Here is a 20,488-nt window from a genome sequence, read left to right as displayed (position 1 = left end):
GGAGAAATTGAAGAGAAGAGAACAGGAACACAGGAGAACAGAAGCAGTGCTTCAGGCTTCTGCTTTGACAGACTGAGAGTAAATCCTGACCTAAAAAACTGTGTGTGATTGACAGGAAGGAAATAAGTCAGGGAAGTGTTTCAGGATACAGGTATTCCTGCGTGTGCATGTGTGTTTTCATAAACTATCGTCTTTGCCCACAGACACACATTCACAGATCATGCTGCTGCACAGTCTGAAGCGAGCCAACTACAACCTGCCCCTGGTCCTGACTGACTCTGGCTTCCCTCCACTCACAAACAACACAGAGCTCAAAGTGCAGGTGTGCACCTGTAAGAAGAACAGAATGGACTGCAATGGAGTCGGCTCTCTTCGAACAAATCTACTGCTGCTGCTCGGCCTGCTCCTGTTCTCCGTGTTCTGTGAGTACCATGCTATAGAGCACGATGGGTGGAAATTTCTAGAACAGTTTACAATACGGCGCTCTGAGAGCATTTTAGGAGCAAATGGTAAACCGATGTGCAGCTGACTTGTACCACACTCTTCATCACTGCCTGTGTAAAAGATGAGTTATTTTGAAAATGGAATTAAAAGCAATATTTATGTTTGCAGATTTAAATTCGGTTCCACTTTATATTATTTCTAATCACTGCACCATTATGTACTAGTGTAATAGTACAGTAACATCTTGTGTATATACATGTGTCAGCCTCAATTTTGACATTTTGAAGTCTAAGGTTTATATAATTTCTCTATCGTGTGCGAATGTTCCTCTTTATCCCACAGTGCTCTTCAATTCTCAAATGCGATTATTGATTCATTTTCTGAAACAGCAGTTCTGACAGTTGTTCCAGCTGTAATTCAAATCTCAAGTTCATATTAAAGCACCCGTTCTAATAGATTAGCATTTCTTTAGTACTGTAATTGTTCATACGCAGGGACTTGTGTGCTGGACCTTCCACAATAATCTAAGACTAATAATAACCGAAAAGAGACTTTATTGAAGACCTATCAGTCTGTAAAGGATTTCGCAGAGGTTTTTTTTTGTGTGATTTTTGAAAATGCCAAAAAATGATTTTTGAAAAAGCCAAAAATGCTTGATTTTCCTGCTTTTGTGCTTTTGTTATTTTTGTGCTTTTGTTCCTTTTTGTGCTTTTTGTGTGGAAAACCTCTTGAATTGGTGAAATTGCAGTTACATAAAGGGGTTTTGCAAGGTCTTTTGCAGTGATGTTTGTTAGTAAGTGAGACCTTTTAGCTGTAGTCATGTTCGACACACGTGAATCAAAGAGGGCTGTGGCTGAATGAATGCTGTGATGAGGTCACGTGTCACGTGATGTGTCTTGGCCAAAATCTGCACGAAGTCAGTGGTAAATATAAAACTTTGCAAGTTCCTCTGAATGATTTTGATTTTGAGTTCATTTCTGCAATCGCAAAATCACAAAATCCTGGAGAGACTGACTTATGAAAGGGGTCTCCATTGTCAGAGCTTGGTAACAGTCAGTATGAATGTTTAGGTTTCTTGTTTAACATAGCTGTGAGTTTTTTGTTTTCTTGAAGAGAGAGAGAGAGAGAGAGAGAGAGAGAGAGAGAGAGAGAGAGAGGTTGGTGAGGGGACGACTGTTTATAGCTGCTATAACATAAGTGATAACAGGAACGAACTTGTTTTTGGCAGTCTTAACATTAAACAGTATTATATGTAACTATAAATTGTTTAAAATGTGCTGTTTTTGGTTAATAAATTAAAGATTGTAATTGTTTGTGGCGTAAGGGGAATAAAACACTTCAGGATGTGATGTAATTGGAAAATAATCCACTTCTGGGTGGTAACAGTAACTTCACACCGCATCACATGACTGTTAACTATTTTCGCTGTAGTTTATTCCATATGTAATCCACCTCTAACAAGGCACACATACTCAGTAGTTACATTATAATTGCTTGTATAGTTGATGTGTAACTCCACAGTTATTAAAGACATTTAGCTATTCTCAAAAGCTAACCTTTCATAGAACACTATAACCCATACTGACTTTATTTCTCCAAAGGCTCCAATTACTTACCTCACTGTTTTGGCTTTACATTTATAAGCAGTATGAAAGTACAGTGTGCCTGGTTCTGGTCTTTAGCTGATTACGGCCCCTCTCGGACCCTTTGCTTGTTTACTGGCAGCAAGCCAGGTCTTCAGGGCCAGAGACACTACTGTTTATTGAGGCCCATTGGGTTAAATTCTGAATAAATCTGCATTTTTTTTAAACATGCTCCCTGTGTATTATAAATCAGACAACTAGGAAGCTGTCTCTTGCCCAAAGGTAAATTTTATGGTAATGATATGATTACAAAAGGTTTTGGCTGATATATGGGCTTGCATACAGTATATACAATGTCTTTTGTAGCTGTATAGTTATATCTATCCATCTATCTATCTATCTATCTATCTATCTATAAATATATATATATATATATATATATATATATATATATATATATATATATATAAAATAGCCTACGAACAAAAGAGATTGCGTTATGCGGCAGAGAAACGACTTCTTCGCAAGTCCAAGGCTGGTATCTCCTCTTCACCATGTCAGCAGTCTGATCTTCTATGTCCCCACTGCAACTGTCAATTCTGGGCTCGGACTGGACTAATCAGCCATCTCCAAACCCACTCCCGCTTAGACTTATGATACTGTGTGGTCCTCATCGACCACGATGGACAAACAAGAGAATAGATATATATTTATAATATATATATATATATATATATATATATATATATATATATATATATATATATATATATATATATATATATATATAAGTCAAAAGGGTATTGACAAATATAATGTGTCTAAAATAATAACACAAAAAAATTCCGATCTTTCATGTCTTTATTGAGAACAACCAAAAAAAACCTCATAGTGCTTGTGGAAAAAGTATGTGAACCCTTGCGTTAATGACCTGAAAAAAGCTAATTAGAGTCTCGTGAAGAAAATGAGTTTGGAGGTGTGGACTACAGCTACTTTGACTGATAAAAACCCCTCAAACTTTTGGAGTTTGCTCTGCACAAGAAGCACACGCTTATGTGAGCCATGCCTCGCCAAAAAGAGCTTTCAGAAGATCTATGGTCAAGAATTGTTGATTTACATAAAGCTGGCAAGGGTTACAAAGTGATTGCAAAGACTTTAGAAATTCACCAGTCTACAGTTTAGCAAACATTCTACAAATGGAGACACGTTGGGACTGTTGCTTTTCTACCAAGAAGTGGGCACCCAGTCAAAATGACGCCAAGAGCACAACGAGGACTCATCAATGAGGTAAAGAAACAACCCTGAATGACAGCTGAAGATTTGAAGGCATCATTGGAACTGGCTAACGTCTCTGTTCATGAGTCTACAATACGTAAAACATTGAACAAGCAGGGTATCTACGGCAGGACACCACGAAGGAAGCCACTGCTTACTAAAAAGACCATTGCTGCACGCCTGAAGTTTGCAAAAGAGCACATTGACACTCCACAGCGGTATTGGCAAAATGTTTTGTGGACTGATGAAACTAAGATTGAACTATTTGGAAAAACCACACAGCACTACATCTGGCATAGAAAGGGCACGGCATACCATCATGAAAACATCATCCCAACCGTACAGTATGGTGGAGGAAACATCATGATTTGGGCTTTGATGCATCAGGGCCTGGCCAGCTTCAATCATTGAGCTGAAGATGAATTCCCAAGTATATCAGACAATTCTTCAATGTAAGAATGTCTGGACGTCAGCTGAAATTGTGTAGAAGTTGGGTGATGCAACAGAACAATGACCCAAAACACCGGAGAAAGTCCACAACAGAATGGCTTCAGAAAAACAAAATCCGCCTTTTGGAGGGGCCAAGTCAGAGCCCAGACCTCAACCCAATAGAGATGCTATGGAATGACTTGAAGAAAGCCATACACATGAGACGTCCAAAGAATTTGACAGAGCTAAAGCAGTTCTGCCAGGAAGAATGGGCTAAAATTCCTCCTGAACGATGTGCAGGTCTGATCTACAGCTACAGGAAGCGCCTGGTTGAGGTTATTGCTGCCAAGGGTGGGGTCAACCAGTTATTAATTCTAAGGGTTCACTTACTTTTTCCACTGCCATTTTGAATGTTGAATGAGTGTGTTCAATAAAGACATGTGGGATCAGAATATATTTTTTCCTGTTTTTATTTTAGGCACATTATATTTGTCAATACCCTTGACCTAGATGAAGATTACATTTTATGACAAATTCATGCAGAAAACCATGAAATTCCAAAAGGTTCACATATTTTTTCTTGCTACTGTATATATATATATATATATATATATATATATATATATATATATATATATATATATATATATACATATATATACACACACACACATCGTGCAGGTCTTTTTTCTGCAGCTTAAAGCCCATTTGTTAATGCTGTCAGGACATAGTGTTAGCTGGGTTTTTAGTCTTTATAGTTTTACAGTAAATTACTTTCTATTCATTCTTGTGGAGTGACTTTGTGTATAATAAGCACCCATAAAAGCTGCAACATTTTTATGACAGAATTTAAAATTCCCCCATTTCCTTGCTACATTCCATTAATAATACCCTCTGTGTGTGTGTGTGTGTGTGTGTGTGTGTGTGTGTGTGTGTGTGTGTGTGTGTGTGTGTGTATTGGTTTTTTGCCCAGCCTACCCATTCCCTTGTTTATATCTCATTGCATAAGCAGTATATCTCATTTACACCGTTTGCAATAGCATACATAATTTACTCCACTCATGAGAGAGGGGCCATAATGGACCTGTTTCTCAAGCAGTTTAGTAGAGAAATAGATTTCTGAGTTTTTAAGATTTGTGTTCTGCTGGGGTTTTATGTCTGCCTTTGGTCTGTGTGCTTCTCTATGTTTGGGTATGTGTGTGCATGCATTTCACTGATTCTTAAGATAAGGGACAAAACATGTTTTAGAAGTTAGTTTATGTATTTTTAATACTACATTAATTAGAATATTGATATATTTGTAAACAAAGGTCTCAACTACTGAACCATGTAAGGGAACAGGTTTTTATGAAAATGCTTTTTTCTAAAAAAAAAAAATAAAAATAAATTACATTTATTCACTTCATAACTTAATTTCTGTCAACTCTATCAGACACACTGAAAAGCATTTTAATTTCATCCATCCAACAAGAATGTAAAGTTCTCAATTTATCTAATAATGGTGTTCAGTAAAGGAGTTAAGTGATAAAATACATTCTCTACAGTTTTTTTTTCTGTTTTCACACCATCATGAAAAATCCAATTCCTAAAATCCTTCATTCTCTACCCTCCTTTTTAATATTAAGCATCATATCATATCATGTAGTTCAGTTAGTGTTTTAATTATTACCACAATAAGCTGAAACAAAGAATAAAATATTTCTTTCAAAATGAACAAAAACCTTCATCTGACGGTGATGACAAATAAGTGACGGAGTTGACAAAGAACCAACTGAACTTACAACAGATTAAGTACTAGCAATTATTTTTTTCAAATAACTTATTGACAAGACAACAAATTTAGAGATCTAAGTATTTTTTTAAATAGATTTAATTGAATTCAACAGTTTAATTTTGTAATTGTATTATATAATTGGATTCCAGAATCCTTCCAGTGATTTTCTCTTTGTAGCAGTACATCTCATTCTGCGTCTCTGGTGGCTCACTGGGCAAACAGAAGAAGCTTATGTTAGGTTCAGTGTAATAATAAGCATTATTATGTGACATCTTGTAGTAGCAACAGAAATCTTCTCAATTCTATAGGAATACAAGGCATCTGTAGCCTTTTTATCAATTGTCTAGCTGAATGACTGCTTCCTGATACATCTTTGATACCGCTGCTCCTTACAGTCCAATTCAACGATTTGTCTCGCTTTTTTGTCTTGAACCCTTTTCTTCTACCTTTGACTTTCCTTTTCTAGAATTTCCCTTCTGCTTTCTTTCTTTTTAAAAAAATGTTTTCGCCCTTCTGTTTCTTTTATGCTCCCAACAACATTAGAATAATTCCCCATAATCAAAAATACTATTATATCACCATATAAAGAGTTTTTGTGAGCACTTGTCAACTCTATCAGCTTGCAAGCCGACTCCCTCAGACATAAAACCTGACAGAGTGGACAAAATTGAATATTTTTCCATCTTAAACATGTGTTCTACAGTGGAATAATTTTGTTATTTTTCTCAGTTGGAGCTGAATCAATACGCATAACTAAAATGCCAAAGTTATAGTTATAGACAGAGATTATCACAATGGGAAGACGGTGTTGACATGTTAAAGCTGTGACCGCAGAGACTTAAGCATTCTTTGTCTAAAGTATACTAAATTATCAAACTTACCAGACCGTGCATCCTACTGTTGCATCCACCATGAGCAGGAAGTGAGAAAAGGGTCCTCAAAGTTATAGCTGATCGTGCATGATTTTTCAGGATTCTAAAAAAAATATGACTAAGTTGACGTAAAGTGAGGACACAACTTTGATCATAAGTTTTTTTTTTATGGAAAATACAATTTATGTTTCTGCCTTTCATTTTAAATTAAGATTTATGAATTTATTGCATCTTTAAGCACTGTTTGGCAGTTTGATATTGTGACCTCTTGCTGAGGACAGGTTAAATGAATTGTAATGAAATTATTTATATATATATATATATATATATATATATATATATATATATATATATATATATATATATATATATATATACATACATACATGTAACAGTCATAAATGCCCAGAGTAAACAGATTATCTTTAGATTGAACTTTTTAAGTTAACTTTTTATTTTTATGAATTTCTTAATTTTTAACATAAAGAGGACTTTTGTATGTAGGACATGTTTTGTCCCTTTTCTCAAGAATCAGTGATTTACATGAGTCCCTATACTATAACTTCTGTAGCTATACATCACATCTTTTATACCGCCGAGAGCTACTTTTTGTGTGTGCGTGTGTGCCTGCATGTGTGTGTGTGTGTGTGTGTGTGTGTGTGTGTCTGGATATGCTCTGTGGCTGACTTCCATGCCCAAGGCTTGGTTCGGGTAGAAGAGGGCTCCATCTGTATTTCATGGCACAATGGAGCCATTGATAGGCCTGAGCCCAACATGACCTACAGGCATCACTCTCTCTCTCACTCTCTCACTCTCTCTCTCTCATTACACGCTATATTTGTCTCTGTCAGTCTCAAGTCTTCAAGTCTTGTTGTATCACTATTTCATTATCCGTCCTCCAATCAGTCTCTCACATCTTATCTACACCATCTTATGTCTCCTTACTAACACAAATACAAACTTCATTTAGTTCATTTAGTACCTGATATTCATAACCATTCTCACAATTTACTTTAAAATCTTTCTGGTTTTTATCACTATCAGCTGTCGCTGCACTGTTGGTGTGTAAATGTTAATTGCCAGGCATTCAGGGATCCTTTTTTTTTGCTTTTGCATTATGCTTTGGAGGACAGTGTTATTCATTATGTCCGGCAGCCTGCAAGCCTACACCACTACATTGATGACTAATACTCTGCATATGACACTGAAAATATTGCCTGAGGAATCGTTCCCATATCCTTGTGTCTTTTCACTGTTCATATCACAGTACTGTAAAAATGCCTCATTAATACTGTCTCTGTAATAGGATTTGTGTCACCTCATAATTCATCAAGTGCAGCTCTGTGTGGACAGACGAACTTCTTGTGTCCGATGTTCCCACACTCGAAACATCTCAGATGTTCCGTGGTACCAAAAACGATGTAGTCACTATCCCCATGTTTGCATTTAAAATTTACATTGAGCGTATTGTCTTGGCTACTCAGAGACATAAAAACTTGTCTACGAAAAGACAAGACATGCTTCACTGCCGAGTTTTTGCAGCCGAGTGGAAACAGTCTCACTGGGCTGGCAAACTTCCTGAAGCAGGCCAGCTCCTTCATTACCACCTCGTCTTGGATGAATAGGGGCACATTAGATATGACAACTCGTGTTGCAGGGACAGACGGGGGGAAACTTGTACGGGGCTCCTTTCACTCGTATTCCAGTTTGGATCAGTCTATTGACAAGGTTTTGTTGTCTCAGGAACACCACCCCTGCTTTGTTCATCTGGGAGGCAGAGTAGATGTTCTCACACCAACCTCCTCCAGAACCTCCTCCATCTATGTGCCATTCTCCAGCACACACCTGACGCCATGCCGGAGAGACAGCATCTCCACACCGGCCTCAGAGGCCAAAGTGTCCCGCTCACTCTCTCATACTTTCAGCTTTCTACAGCTTGTGTATTTTACCTAACACGTTAATGCTTTCACTATTTAGTCCAGTAGGAAAAGAAACAAATGAAAATAAGTTGAAAAAAAAGAAAAAACTTGGCAAGATGCCAGAGAGCTCTGCACACAAGAGAGAGTGAGGAAGTGGGCGAATATCCCCACAGTAGAGAGAAAATCCATTTTTTCTGTTTTCCCTTGACTTCTTTCAGATAAAGCACTCTAATACGCTTGCTTTTTGCGGAGCCATAAATAATGAATGTAAACATGGGGGGCAGCACACACATGTTCCGTAGGAAGGTACCTAAGTATCTTTGTATTGAGGTGCTCTTTCAGTGCTGATAAATCCTGCACCAAATCCTGCAGCTTACCCACTTCTGCCTCCCTCTAATTACACACAGCAGCACACCGTGAGTACCATGCAACATGACCGATTATTTCTGGATTCACTACCACACACACGCGCTATCATTCTTGCTCCCCAGTGTGCAGGTTTGTCGCTTTTTGAATACATCCACTTGATTTTATAAAAACAAACATGTACAGTATCTGTTTCATTCATTTATTCTCAGAAATTAGAGGGCTTGAGATCTATCTCAGTTGACGACGCCAAATCTTGGCATGCTGAGGTTTGATAGACAGTAAGAAAAGGCAGGCAGCTAGTCATCACTATCGTCACAGCACCAGTTACGGGCTGATCAGATACAGTAGTGAGGCTGGATGAACAGTCAGTGAATGCAAACACTTTTATCTTACATGCAAACAAATGAAGCTGTGTTGCTTCTCCCTACTGTGAGTCTAGATTTCCTATGGTGCACATGGCCACAAATACTGAAAGGAGGTCTGTGCTCTGGAATTCACGCACTACAGAGATAGCAACAGTGCCCTCTGTAGGTATGCTTGGAGTCTGCACTGAGGGAACAGTCATCAGGTATCGTTATCACACCAAAGCAGGGAAGGATTTCATGTAAGGCCAATATAGTTATATGGTATAGTTAGAACTTAAGCAGTGAAAGGGTGTATATATATATATAAGACGTGGTTGCAGAAGAAGTCTCAGAAGATTCTATAGAGCCCTCACAGTCACCTGACTTGATGCCCATAGAAAATCTCTGGTGGGATTTGAAGAAGACGTTTGCAGCACGCAAACCCAAGAATATTACTGAACTTGCGGCCATTGCTTATGAGGAATGGGCTAGGATTCCTCAGGAACGCTGCCAGAAGCTATGCATCTCATTTGCAGCAGGTCATAACAGCAAAAGGGTGCTCTACTAAGTACTAAAGATGCTTACCATGAAGGGTTTGAAAAATTTTGAAATTTGAGAAGTTATTATAAGTTGCATTTTCAGTTGAATTTGGGGAAACCACTTGAAGCATTCGTCGTGTTGAACTATTTCAGTTGAATTTGTTTGATTTGTTCATTGCAAATAGCTGAAAGTCTGTCAATTTTGACAATAAACCTGATTTGCAATGAGGGGTTGAATAATTTTGATTGAAAATGTATATACATATTGACCAATGCAAATTTATCTTAAATCAGCATCTCTACATGTACGGCAGCCATTCCAATCCAGTGTCTGCTGAATTCCAACACAGGCACACCTCATTAGGTGATCACCTGAACCAAATATTATTTAATGAGGAAAAGTATAAAAATCAGTGCTGTGGTCATCACCACTGGATGGCAAAGACAGTAGTAATAGTACCTCAAAAGTAAATGCAATCAAAAAAATACCTATTGACCATGCCAAAATAGTTGAAAAGGAAAGTTTTGAGTGAGGAAAGGAAGGGTTCAATTCTGGCTTTACTGGTACAGGGATACAGTGAGCACCAGGTTGCTTCCATCCTTAAAATTTCAAGGAGGGCACTTCATAAGAACAAGGTCAAGCGGCAGACATTGGGGACAACAAAGCTACAGACTGGCAGAGGGTATAAATGACTTTCCACCGAATGTGATGACCGCTAATTCATTCGAATGTCACTCAAAAACCGTAGGATGACATCAAGTGACCTACAAAAAGAAATGCAAACGTCAGCTGGGGTGAAGTGCATGGCGAGGAACTGGCTCCAGGGGCAGGGCTGAAGTCGTGCAAAGCTCGAAAAAAGCCTTTCATCAATGAGAAGCAAAGAAGAGCCATGCTGAGGTTTGCAAAAGACCATAAGGATTGGATTGTAGAGGACTGGAGGAAGGTCATCTTCTCTGATAAGTCCAAAGGATATCTGGAGAGGCCTACAAGCTACAGTGTATTTGTGTGTATGTATATTACATTCACCAACCACTTTAATAGGAACACCTGTACACTTGTTCAGTTATCTAATCTGCCGACTGTTTGGCAGCAGAACAATGCATAAAATCATACAGGTTAAGAGCTTCAGTTAATGTTCACATCAAACATCAGAATGGGGGGGGGGGGGGGGGGCGATCTCTGTGATTTTAACCATGGCATGGATGTTGGTGCCAGATGGGCTGTTATTTCAGAAACTTCTGATGTCCTAGGGCTTTCGCACACAGCAATGTCTAGAGTTTACACAGAATGGTGTGAAAAACAAATGTCCTTTTTGCGAAGAGCCTGCAGGCTGAAACATCTTGTTGATGAGAGAGCACAGAGGGGAATGAACAGACTGGTTTGAGCTGACAGGTAGTCTAAAGTAATTCAAATAAGCACTCTTTAAAACCGTGGTGAGTAGAAAATTATCTCAGAATGCACAAAACATTAAACTTTGAGGTTGATGGTCAACAACATCAGAAGGTCGCATTGGGTTCCACTTCTGTCAGTCAAGAACAGGAATCTGAGGCTATCTGAGGCAGCTCGAACCATTTTCCTATGACCTCTCTTATCAACAAGGTGTTATCACCCAGAGAACTGTCACTCAATCTGTGTTTTTTTTTTTTGTTTTTCGCACCATTCTGTGTAAACTCTAGAGAGTGTTGTGTGTGAAAATCCCAGGAGATCAGCAGTTTCTGAAATGCTCAAACCAGTCCATCTGCCACCAGTAACCATGCCACAGCTAAAGTCACAGAAATCACGATTTTTACCCATTCTGATATTTGATGTGAAAATAACCTGAAGGTCTTGAAATGTATCTGCATGATTTTATGCATTGTGCTGCTGTCACATCCTGCTCTGAAAAACTCAAATGGTGTATATGCATAGAAGTACAGAGAGCCAGTAAGATAGCAACCTTCAGTTTTCTAAAGCTTCTGGCCAGAAAAGTGTACAAAAAAATATCAGACACTCAGTGGCCCATGGCTGGAGGTTGAGACTCGCTCTGTCATGCTCCAGCAACTCGCATCCAAAGGGGGATTTCTGCTTTTACAAAAATCTATATAAGCAAAACAAATTCAACCAAGCCTTTAACTCCTCTATAATTTACTATAACATATTTCCACTTATTATGATCTATTATGAGCTGATAAAATGACCCCCAGTAACTATAACGTTAGTTCTAGTATAACGAGCGTATAGCCAGTATACCAAAAGGGCAGTATGTGGAGAATGAGAAGCAGTAGATCTAAACTGAGCAAGACTTTGAAAGCCACTGCTAATCTGATAAAAGATTCTTGGAGGGCTGAAATGTAATTAATCCACAAACAGGGAAATAAGTCCAAGCTCCATCCATCACACAACTGAGCCACCAGCACACCACTGAAGTTTTAAATCCCCTTTTCCTACCAAGACAACCACTTTTACGCTTTTAATCTACTTTCACTAGAGGAACCATATCTTGAAGGAAAGAAATAAAATCCATCCGAATGACATTTAGCAGCATTTCTGTTTTTAATGCCGCTGTGATACACATTGTGAACCTCATTGTGACCCTTTTTTCCACTTGATTAATATCAGGTTAAAATTTAAGGGAATTATTGTGGTTTCATTGTAAAGCCTGTTATTTGGTAAAATGGAAAACAGTGCATTTGCTGTGGATTAGCGAAGAGGAATTGTTCACATTTCAAGTGGTTTTAATGTGGTGCAGACGGATCTATCTAGAGTTTCTAAGTGGCTAAGTGTAAAGTTTTAAAGATGAAACTTAGCCAAGGTCCCTCAACGCCAACTTTGACAGCCATCTGCTGTTACATTTTATTTTGAGAACGACGGAGAGCCAGCCTGAGAAAAGGAAGAAAGATTGTGTATTATGCGAGCGGGCTGCTGCGCTGGACCACAGAGGTCACATGTTATCATGTTTGCTTCAACTCCAGCTGACTGCTGCCACAACCACTTTCTTCCAATCAGGATGATCCTAATTAGATCAAACACTCTTTCGTCCTGCTCCCTCAATCGTTCATTTTCTTCACGTTTCAGATCTGCAGCAGTTGCCAGGTCTGCAGATCCCTCTTCTGTTCTTCTCCTGGTAGAGGAGGTGTGTGTGTGTGTGTGTGTGTGTGTGTGTGTGTGTGTGTGTGTGTGTGTGTGTGTGTGTGTGTGTGTGTGTGTGTGTGTGTGTGTGTTGGATCTCAAAGAAGTGAGGTGAATTGATTTGGTTATGTATTTTTATGTTTCTCACTCTTTTTGCCTAAGGAGAAAGAATTACCTGGTGTGTCTCTGGGCCTCCGTGCATGAATAAAGGGTGCAGGAGTCTCATTACATTTGCAAAAGGCATTTCTGAAACAGAGGAGATTTTATCTGTGCTTCTAAGCAATGTTCAATTTTTATTTCCCTTTCAGATTCACTTAGGACCAAAATACAAAAGTGGCTAGATGGAAACAAAAAACATATTAAAAAAAAAAGAGGGGGAAATCAATAGTTCTTGCTATTAAATATTCCCCCCATCAGATCTGGCATGCTTCGATCGGTCTAGCATTTCTCAGGCCTACAGGCCAATTCATTTCAGAACGTCTTGCAAAATTACAGCTTGCATTTTTCAAAACTGGTCCTTAATCTCATTTTGTGAATGCAGCCCAGGAGAAAAACACGAACGGGAGACAGAGAGTGGAAGACAGAGAGAGAAATAATAATAATAATGGAGCTAGTGAAAGATCCGGGAAGTCTACCCTCAATATTACTTTTGTACATGAGCGGATTCATTTGTCAGCTCAGTATCCAATACCGAAGTTCTGTTTTATTTGTTGTAGCATTATCTCAGTATTAGAGGAAATGGAGTGTGATGTCCCTATGGGATGGGACTTCACACTCCATATATATATAATATATATATGATTTCACAATATAAATAAGCTCAAGTTTTCTATACGATAGAGAATTGTATGTAAAGGTCACATTGGACATTTAACTTGCCACTGATACTTTTGACCTTAATATATACCTTTGTTATCCATTTACATTACTTATAAAACTCCTTTTTCTGGCAAATAGTTAATTTGTCTGCTTCAATTTTATGCATACCATATGCAGTGAGATCAAAATGCTAGCCAGTCTGCAGGAATATGGCACCTTTTCACCCACACACAGACACACACACACGCGCACACACACAAGCACATAGAGCAGATTTGGGTGTACTTTGTAACACGTTATTGTAATCTAATTACTTTTTTCTGATGATGCAGTGGTGTAACGAATTACATTTTAAATGTATGTAATTTGATTACAGTTACTGATGTCAATAAAATTACGTTACTTGCGTTATAAAACAATATTAAGTAAAATATTTTTTTTTAATAAATCACGTTTTGCCCTGAAGATTTATTTCTTTAGCCCCGGATAATTCTCCACTTGGAGCGATTTGTCACTATGTAACAGAATGTCAGTAAAAGAAGACGGCGGTGTTGTAATTTTATATCTTCAGTGAACGGAGGCAAGACCAATCAGACAGGGTTTACAGGAAAATACGTGGAAACACTCGTGTCTTATTGGCTGACAGATCTCAATTCTGCCAAACGCTAGCTCACACAGTCAGTGTGAGGAAAAATAGATATATGCTGATTTTTTCTTTTTTAACTAGTAAATGGGTTGAAACAGAAACACTAACATCCTCTCATTCTGAGCAGGAAAACAAGTTGTGTGAGTGTCTATATGAGTTCCAGTTTATGTGAACATGATACTGTATGAGCACAACATAAGGAAATATAATGTACTCTGCATGGCACTGTAGCAGCTAAACCCATACAGTGATAGCTTAGCTGTGCCGCCACTTGGCTAGCGACACCAGACTAGCCTAGTTAGAAAAGTTTTATATTTTATCGGTCTAGTATTCCTACAGTGACAACACCCGAGGCAAGTGTTATGATAAATCCAACCTTTTCTGATCATGTCAGACATTTAATGTCATACATACATGTAAAATTACAGAAAGAACTATGAGTTTCACTTTGAAGTGTATTTTTGTAGGTTTGATAGGTTTGGAAAGCAACGTGAATGTAAAGTAATTAGTAATCTGATGACTTTTTACATGCAGTAATCAGTAATGTGATCAGATTGCAATTTTAAAGTATTAATTAGTAATCTGTAGTGGATTACTGTTTTTGAGTAACTTACCCAACACTGAGGTGCAGAAAAAAATCCTAGCAGAACACTCACTCACTTTCAGTAACTGCTTTATCCTGGTCAGGGTCATAGTGGATCCAAAGCCTATCCCAAGAACACTGGGCATGAGGCATTAATACACCCTGGACAGGACACAAGACCATTGCAGGGCATTTGCCTTTTTATCTTTGATAAACTCAGACCTGCTTAAAATGTCCACTGATTCTTCTTTATTTACTGTCTCTCTCTCTCTCTCTCTCTCTCTCTCTCTCTCTCTCTCTCTCTCTCTCACTATCTCTCTTAGGCTTGTAAAGCTCAATCTGTCTCTTGCCCTCTTACAACACTGATGAGCATCTCCCAGTCCGTGCCCCCATCAAACCAAGACTGAGGCAACTGACAAGGACCTTTCGCCACATTTCAGAAGACACCTTTAACTCCAGGACCTCAGTTTATTTTGCCCAGCACCATCATAATTTACCCATCTCTGCCCCATCCACCCCCTCTCCCCCCCCCCCCCCCCCTTCCTCTTTCTCTCTCGCTTTCCCTTCTTACTCTTTTCCTGCTCTGTCTTTCTGTCTTATATCACTGGACACTGTCATGGATGCTACTGCCTGAATGAACTCTCACTGGATAAGGATGTACCGGATGGGGGAAAAGCAATTAGACTTTCCAATGTATTTTATTTGTCTCTGGTTAAAGAGTACTGTACGACTTTGTTTACTAATGTAAGGCGAGGATGTAAGGCGTGTTTAGTCTGACGTGACTGTGGTTTCTTAGGGCAAGGTGGTAGCCAAAAGCCTTCAAAGTTTAAAGTCAAATCTCTGGAGTCTTTATTTTTTGTTTTGGTTTTTATTGCGTTAGTTGTTATGAAGTGAAATATATCTTTATAGTAACGGTGTGAAATGGTGGGGGGTACACTATATATATATTTTATTTTTTACCATTGTACAAATTTATTGATTAACTTATGTAATTTGACTGCAGTCAATCCCCTCCCAAATAAAAGACAAAAAACTGTATCTTTTTGCATATTTTAGACACTGTTTCAGTGCTGTTGATGTATTTCTTCTTTTTCATGTATTAACTCCAATTTTTTTTTTCTTCCAAGAATGTTTAGTTGAATCTGGAGTCCTAAACTGGTTTGCAGACTGGTTGTCTGTCTAACCTGTGTTTTCACGGCTCTGTTGGTATGACACTTGTCTCGGCATCCCCTCGTCTTCTGCAGAGAGCCAAACAAGGCTGTCGGTTTGTCGGTTCGTATTTTGCGCTTGTGAGAAGTGGATCAAAAAAAAAAAAAGAAAGAAAAAAATAACAAAATGTTTGTGGATTTGTGGGAAAGACCCCTTAAGTCCCTATAAAGCAAAGTAAACAATGACGTTATGAATGAGTTATGTGTGTCTTTTGCACTAATTTAATAAAGCCGTTACTGTACTTCCCACCACTTTGTTTTTATTTTATTTTATTTATTTATTCAAGGTCAGATTGAGGTATCTTAGTGCAGAGCAGGTACTTCGTCTCCGAACCAGCAGCATGAAATATGAGTGCACTCACATTGTAACGCTGAAAAGCAAATGGATCCTAATGGTGAGGTAATGGGTTGAAAATGAATAGATTCCACGGGGAGAACCATCACAGCTTTGTTGAACAGTTGCAATTTTATGTTAACGTGCCAGGCCTCCGAATAAAGCTCAGCTCTCTGATTAGTCCTTATCATGCTGAAAGAGTCACCAGGAAGCAGTTGAACTACACACATAGACACAGAACTGCAACATCAATGCACCACACATGGAACACAATGAAAAAAACATGTCCAGGATGCATGTATTGCCATTTATTATGATGTTTCTGAAGCTTATGATTTTCTTCATGTTGTACATTGATTGTTTACACTGTTGATAAAGGACTCCTGGTATTTCAGAACAATTGAATTTGTATATTTTCTTTTGCTCGTAGTTACACTGCAATGAAATTATAGTTCTTTATAGCTAGTTTTCAGAGCCACTGTGGTGTTTGAGGGACAGTTTTGCCAAACCTGAATGATATCAGAAACAAGAAAAAAAAAAAAGCCCACCGTGATTTGGTCCCTTAACCTACCAAGCTACTATTAAAATATGCGGCATACTCCCAATCTGTATCACATTATTGCGTTTTACTTTTTCACAGTTCTCTCCTCTTTACAATAGCAGGCTCATTTTGAATTCCCCCTCATTTTGTGCTCCATCAATTCTTAATCACACTGTGTAAATAATAGAGCTAGAGACTTTTTCAGCTAAAGTTATACAGTCTCCGGCCTGTCTCGGAAAATAATTCTCCATGGGAGAACAAAACACACATCATTTCTGTATGGGAACAGTGGCAAGCTGACTTTAAATCAATAAATGATCATGGTACATCATTAGAATCAGAGTAATGAAACATAATTGGGACATGGCTTTGATTCTGATCACGGCAAGCAATGAAAGAGAGCCAGCTTTATGAAATGTTCATGCTCAGATCTGCTCAGAGGCTACAGGGATGGCTGAAGCATAATTCCTTCTAAGATCTGCCCCTGGCTGATGCACAGAAATTTAGGACTTTTCACTGGTGGTGACAGTCTCGTGTGGTTAACTATTTATGATTCCTTATGGGATTGTTATTTGTATTTTATCATATGCTTAGTTACAATGTGTTACATGTAGTATACATATATGTATACCACTAAATATAGCTCTATTCCATTCTGGAGGCAACCTTAGTGGCCACATTCTTCAACGGTGCCTGTCTCATTTGACATCACATTGAACAAAAGTTTAGCTTAGAAGGTATTGTGGTCACCTACCCTACATCATACGTTTAAAGCACTAAATGCATACAGTGCTGTGAAAAAGTTTTGTGTGTGTGTGTGTAGCTTTCATATTAAATAGTACAACATAAAACAACCTGAGTAAACACACAGTACAGTTTTTATTTATTCATTTATTTTATTAAAGCAAAAGAAAGTGATCCTACACCAGTCACCAACGTGAAACACTAATTGCCCCCTTAAACTTAAAATATGGTTGTGCCACCTTTAGCAGCAATAACTGCAACCAAAAGCTTCCGATAACTGGAGATCAGTCTTTCTCTTACTTCTAGGATTAGAACTTACTTTCAATTTACGGACTGAAGACCGGACATCTCCTTTAGGATTTTCTGGTAGAGAGCAGAAGTCATGTTTCCCTCAATTGTTGCAAGTTGCCCAAGCCCTGAAGCAGTAAAGCATCCCCACACCATCACACTTCCACCACCATGCTTGACCATAGGAATGATGTTCTTTTTGTGGAATTCGGTGTTTGGTTTACGCCAGATGTAACAGGACCTTTGTCTTTCAAACAGTTCTGCTTTCGACTTTTCAATCCACAGAACATTCTCCCAAAAGATTTGAGGATCATAAAAGTGTGTTTGGGCAAAATTCAGATGAGCCTTAATGTTCTTCTGGGCTAGCAGTTGTTTTTGCCTCACCACTTTTCCATGGATGCCATTTTGCCGTGTCTTTCTGATAGTTGATTCATGAACAGTGACCTTTATTGATGCAAAAGAGGCCTGTATGTTTTTCATATTGTCCTTGGTTCTTTTGTGACTTCCTGGATGAGTCATCGCTGTGCTCTTACGTTTTCACACAGGCCCTTTTTTGCTTCAATCAGTAACATTATCATTTTTAAATATACTTTGTGTTTACTCAGGTTGCCTTTGTTTTATCTTAGATTACACAAAAACAGAAGAAATCAGAAGAAATACTTTTTCACAGGACTGTACCAGTTGCTTATTCACTACTTGTTAGTTTATTTGTTTACCTGAAGATAGTTAAGATAAAATTTAAATTAAAACAGAATGCAATGATTTGCAAATCTCATAAACCCATATGTTATTCACAATAGGACATAGAAAACATATCAAATGTTTAAACTGAGTAAATGTACCATTTTAAGGAAAAAATAAGGTCATTTTTATTTTGATGATTGCAACATGTCTCAAAAAAGTTGGGAAGGGGCAAAAAAAGCTGGAGAAGTAAGTGTTGCTAAAAAGCAACAGCTGGAGGTTAATTGGCAACAGGTCAGTAACATGATTGGGTATAAAAAGAGTAACTTAGAGAGGCAGAGTCTTTCAGAAGTAAAGATGGGCAGAGGTTCACCAATCTGCCAATCTACAGTTTGTGGAACAATTTCAGAATAATGTTCCGCAACCTAATATTGTGAAGACTATGAACATCTCATCATCTACAGTACATAATATCATCAAAAGATTAAGAGAATCTGGAGAAATCTCTGTGTGCAAGGGACAAGGGTGAAAATCAATATTGCATGCCCGTGGTCTTCGGGCCCTCAGGCAGCACTGCAGTAAAAACAGGCATGACTCTGTAATGGAAATCACTGCATGGGCTCAGGAACACCTCCAGAACTCACTGTCTGTGAACACAGCTCGCCATGCCATCCACAAATGCTGCTAAAGCTTTATCATGCAAAGAAGAAGCCATATGTGAACATGATCCAGAAACACTGCCGTCTTCTCTCGGCCAAAGCTCATTTAAAATGGACAGAGGCAAAGTGGAAAACTGTTCTGTGGTCAGACGAATTGAAATTTTTTATTCTTTTTGTAAACCATGGAGGCTACATCCTCTAAACTAAAGAGGACTAAAGAGGAGCGGGACTGTCTGGCTTTTTATCAGTGGTCAGTTCAAAAGCTTGCATCTCTGATGGTATGGGGATGCATTATGGCCTATGGCATGGGCAACTTTTACATCTGGAAAGGCACCATCAATGCTGAAAGGTATATACAGGTTTTAGAGCAACATCTGCTTCTATCCAGATTCCAAAGCAAAGCAAAGCAGCTTTACACAAATCTAGCCCTGCAGCCCAATTGGCATAAATATACTATGTACTAAAAGTATGTACTCTTTTTGTGAAGAAAATGTACATACTTTTGAGTGTGCATTAAAATAGTATGCAAGTATTGAGTCGGGTTCCTCTCAAGGTTTCTTCCTCTTAAAACATCTTAGGGAGTTTTTCCTTGCCACCGTCGCCACTCAGTGGCTTGCTCAGTTGGGATAAATTCGCACCTTTAATATCTGTATACCATGTTGATATTTCTGTAAAGCTGCTTTGAGACAATGTCTATTGTAAAAAGCGCTATACAAATAAAATTGAATTGAATTGAATTGAAAGTATCGGGACATACAGTACTAGCACATCATGTGAGGGGAACCCGGAAGAGAACACTGTCACCTTGAGAACACTCCTTGTCAGCTGTACATTCATTATTCCTTATATAATTTATACTATACTGTTTAATTTATCGTTCCCTTGATTTATTTTTCCAAACTTCATTTACGCCTCTCTAAAATGCATCCTTGAGTTTGGCAAAGCAAATCATCACAAAACTCCTCCTCTCTCATGCAAGGACTTGTGGGCAATATTTGCTGAAAAAGTGTCCCAGGATCCACACTTCAGAAATCCACTGGAAATAGTAGACCATCCGGGTACCTTTGGGATACTCATTTCAACATACTATGATTTGGGACACACTAATTCTAATCTCGGATATTATTTAGTATGGATAGTATGCCAGTTGGGATGCAGGGTAGGTCTAGATCTAGAGCTCTAATGAATACGTCAGGGGTGATATTGGGAAGGAAAAATGGATTATCGTCTGGTTTGGTAGATAGCAACATGTATAAAACAATAAAAGTAGCCCTATAGCAGAGCCTTGTGGAACACCTACAACCACATTACTTTTCTATGCACGGAGA

At 38.4% G+C, this 20,488-nt stretch overlaps 1 protein-coding gene across 1 annotated transcript in view; it reads left to right on the top strand.

Annotated features, from left to right (window-relative positions):
* The window catches only part of cdh13 (cadherin 13, H-cadherin (heart)), a 419,656-nt gene extending 403,494 nt beyond the window's left edge, over window positions 1-16,162 (top strand). The window contains exons 14-15 of the mRNA XM_053677941.1: window positions 204-422; window positions 15,029-16,162. Of these exons, the coding sequence (XP_053533916.1) occupies window positions 204-422; window positions 15,029-15,036 (227 nt within the window). The 3' untranslated portion in view covers window positions 15,037-16,162. The remainder of the gene's footprint in view (window positions 1-203; window positions 423-15,028) is intronic.
* The last annotated feature ends 4,326 nt before the right edge of the window (window positions 16,163-20,488 follow it).

The sequence above is a fragment of the Ictalurus punctatus genome, chromosome 4 (assembly GCF_001660625.3).
Source record: "Ictalurus punctatus breed USDA103 chromosome 4, Coco_2.0, whole genome shotgun sequence".
Taxonomy (NCBI): Eukaryota; Metazoa; Chordata; class Actinopteri; order Siluriformes; family Ictaluridae; genus Ictalurus; species Ictalurus punctatus.
Note: the sequence above shows the minus strand (reverse complement) of the source record. Positions and strands in the feature narration are given on the sequence as shown.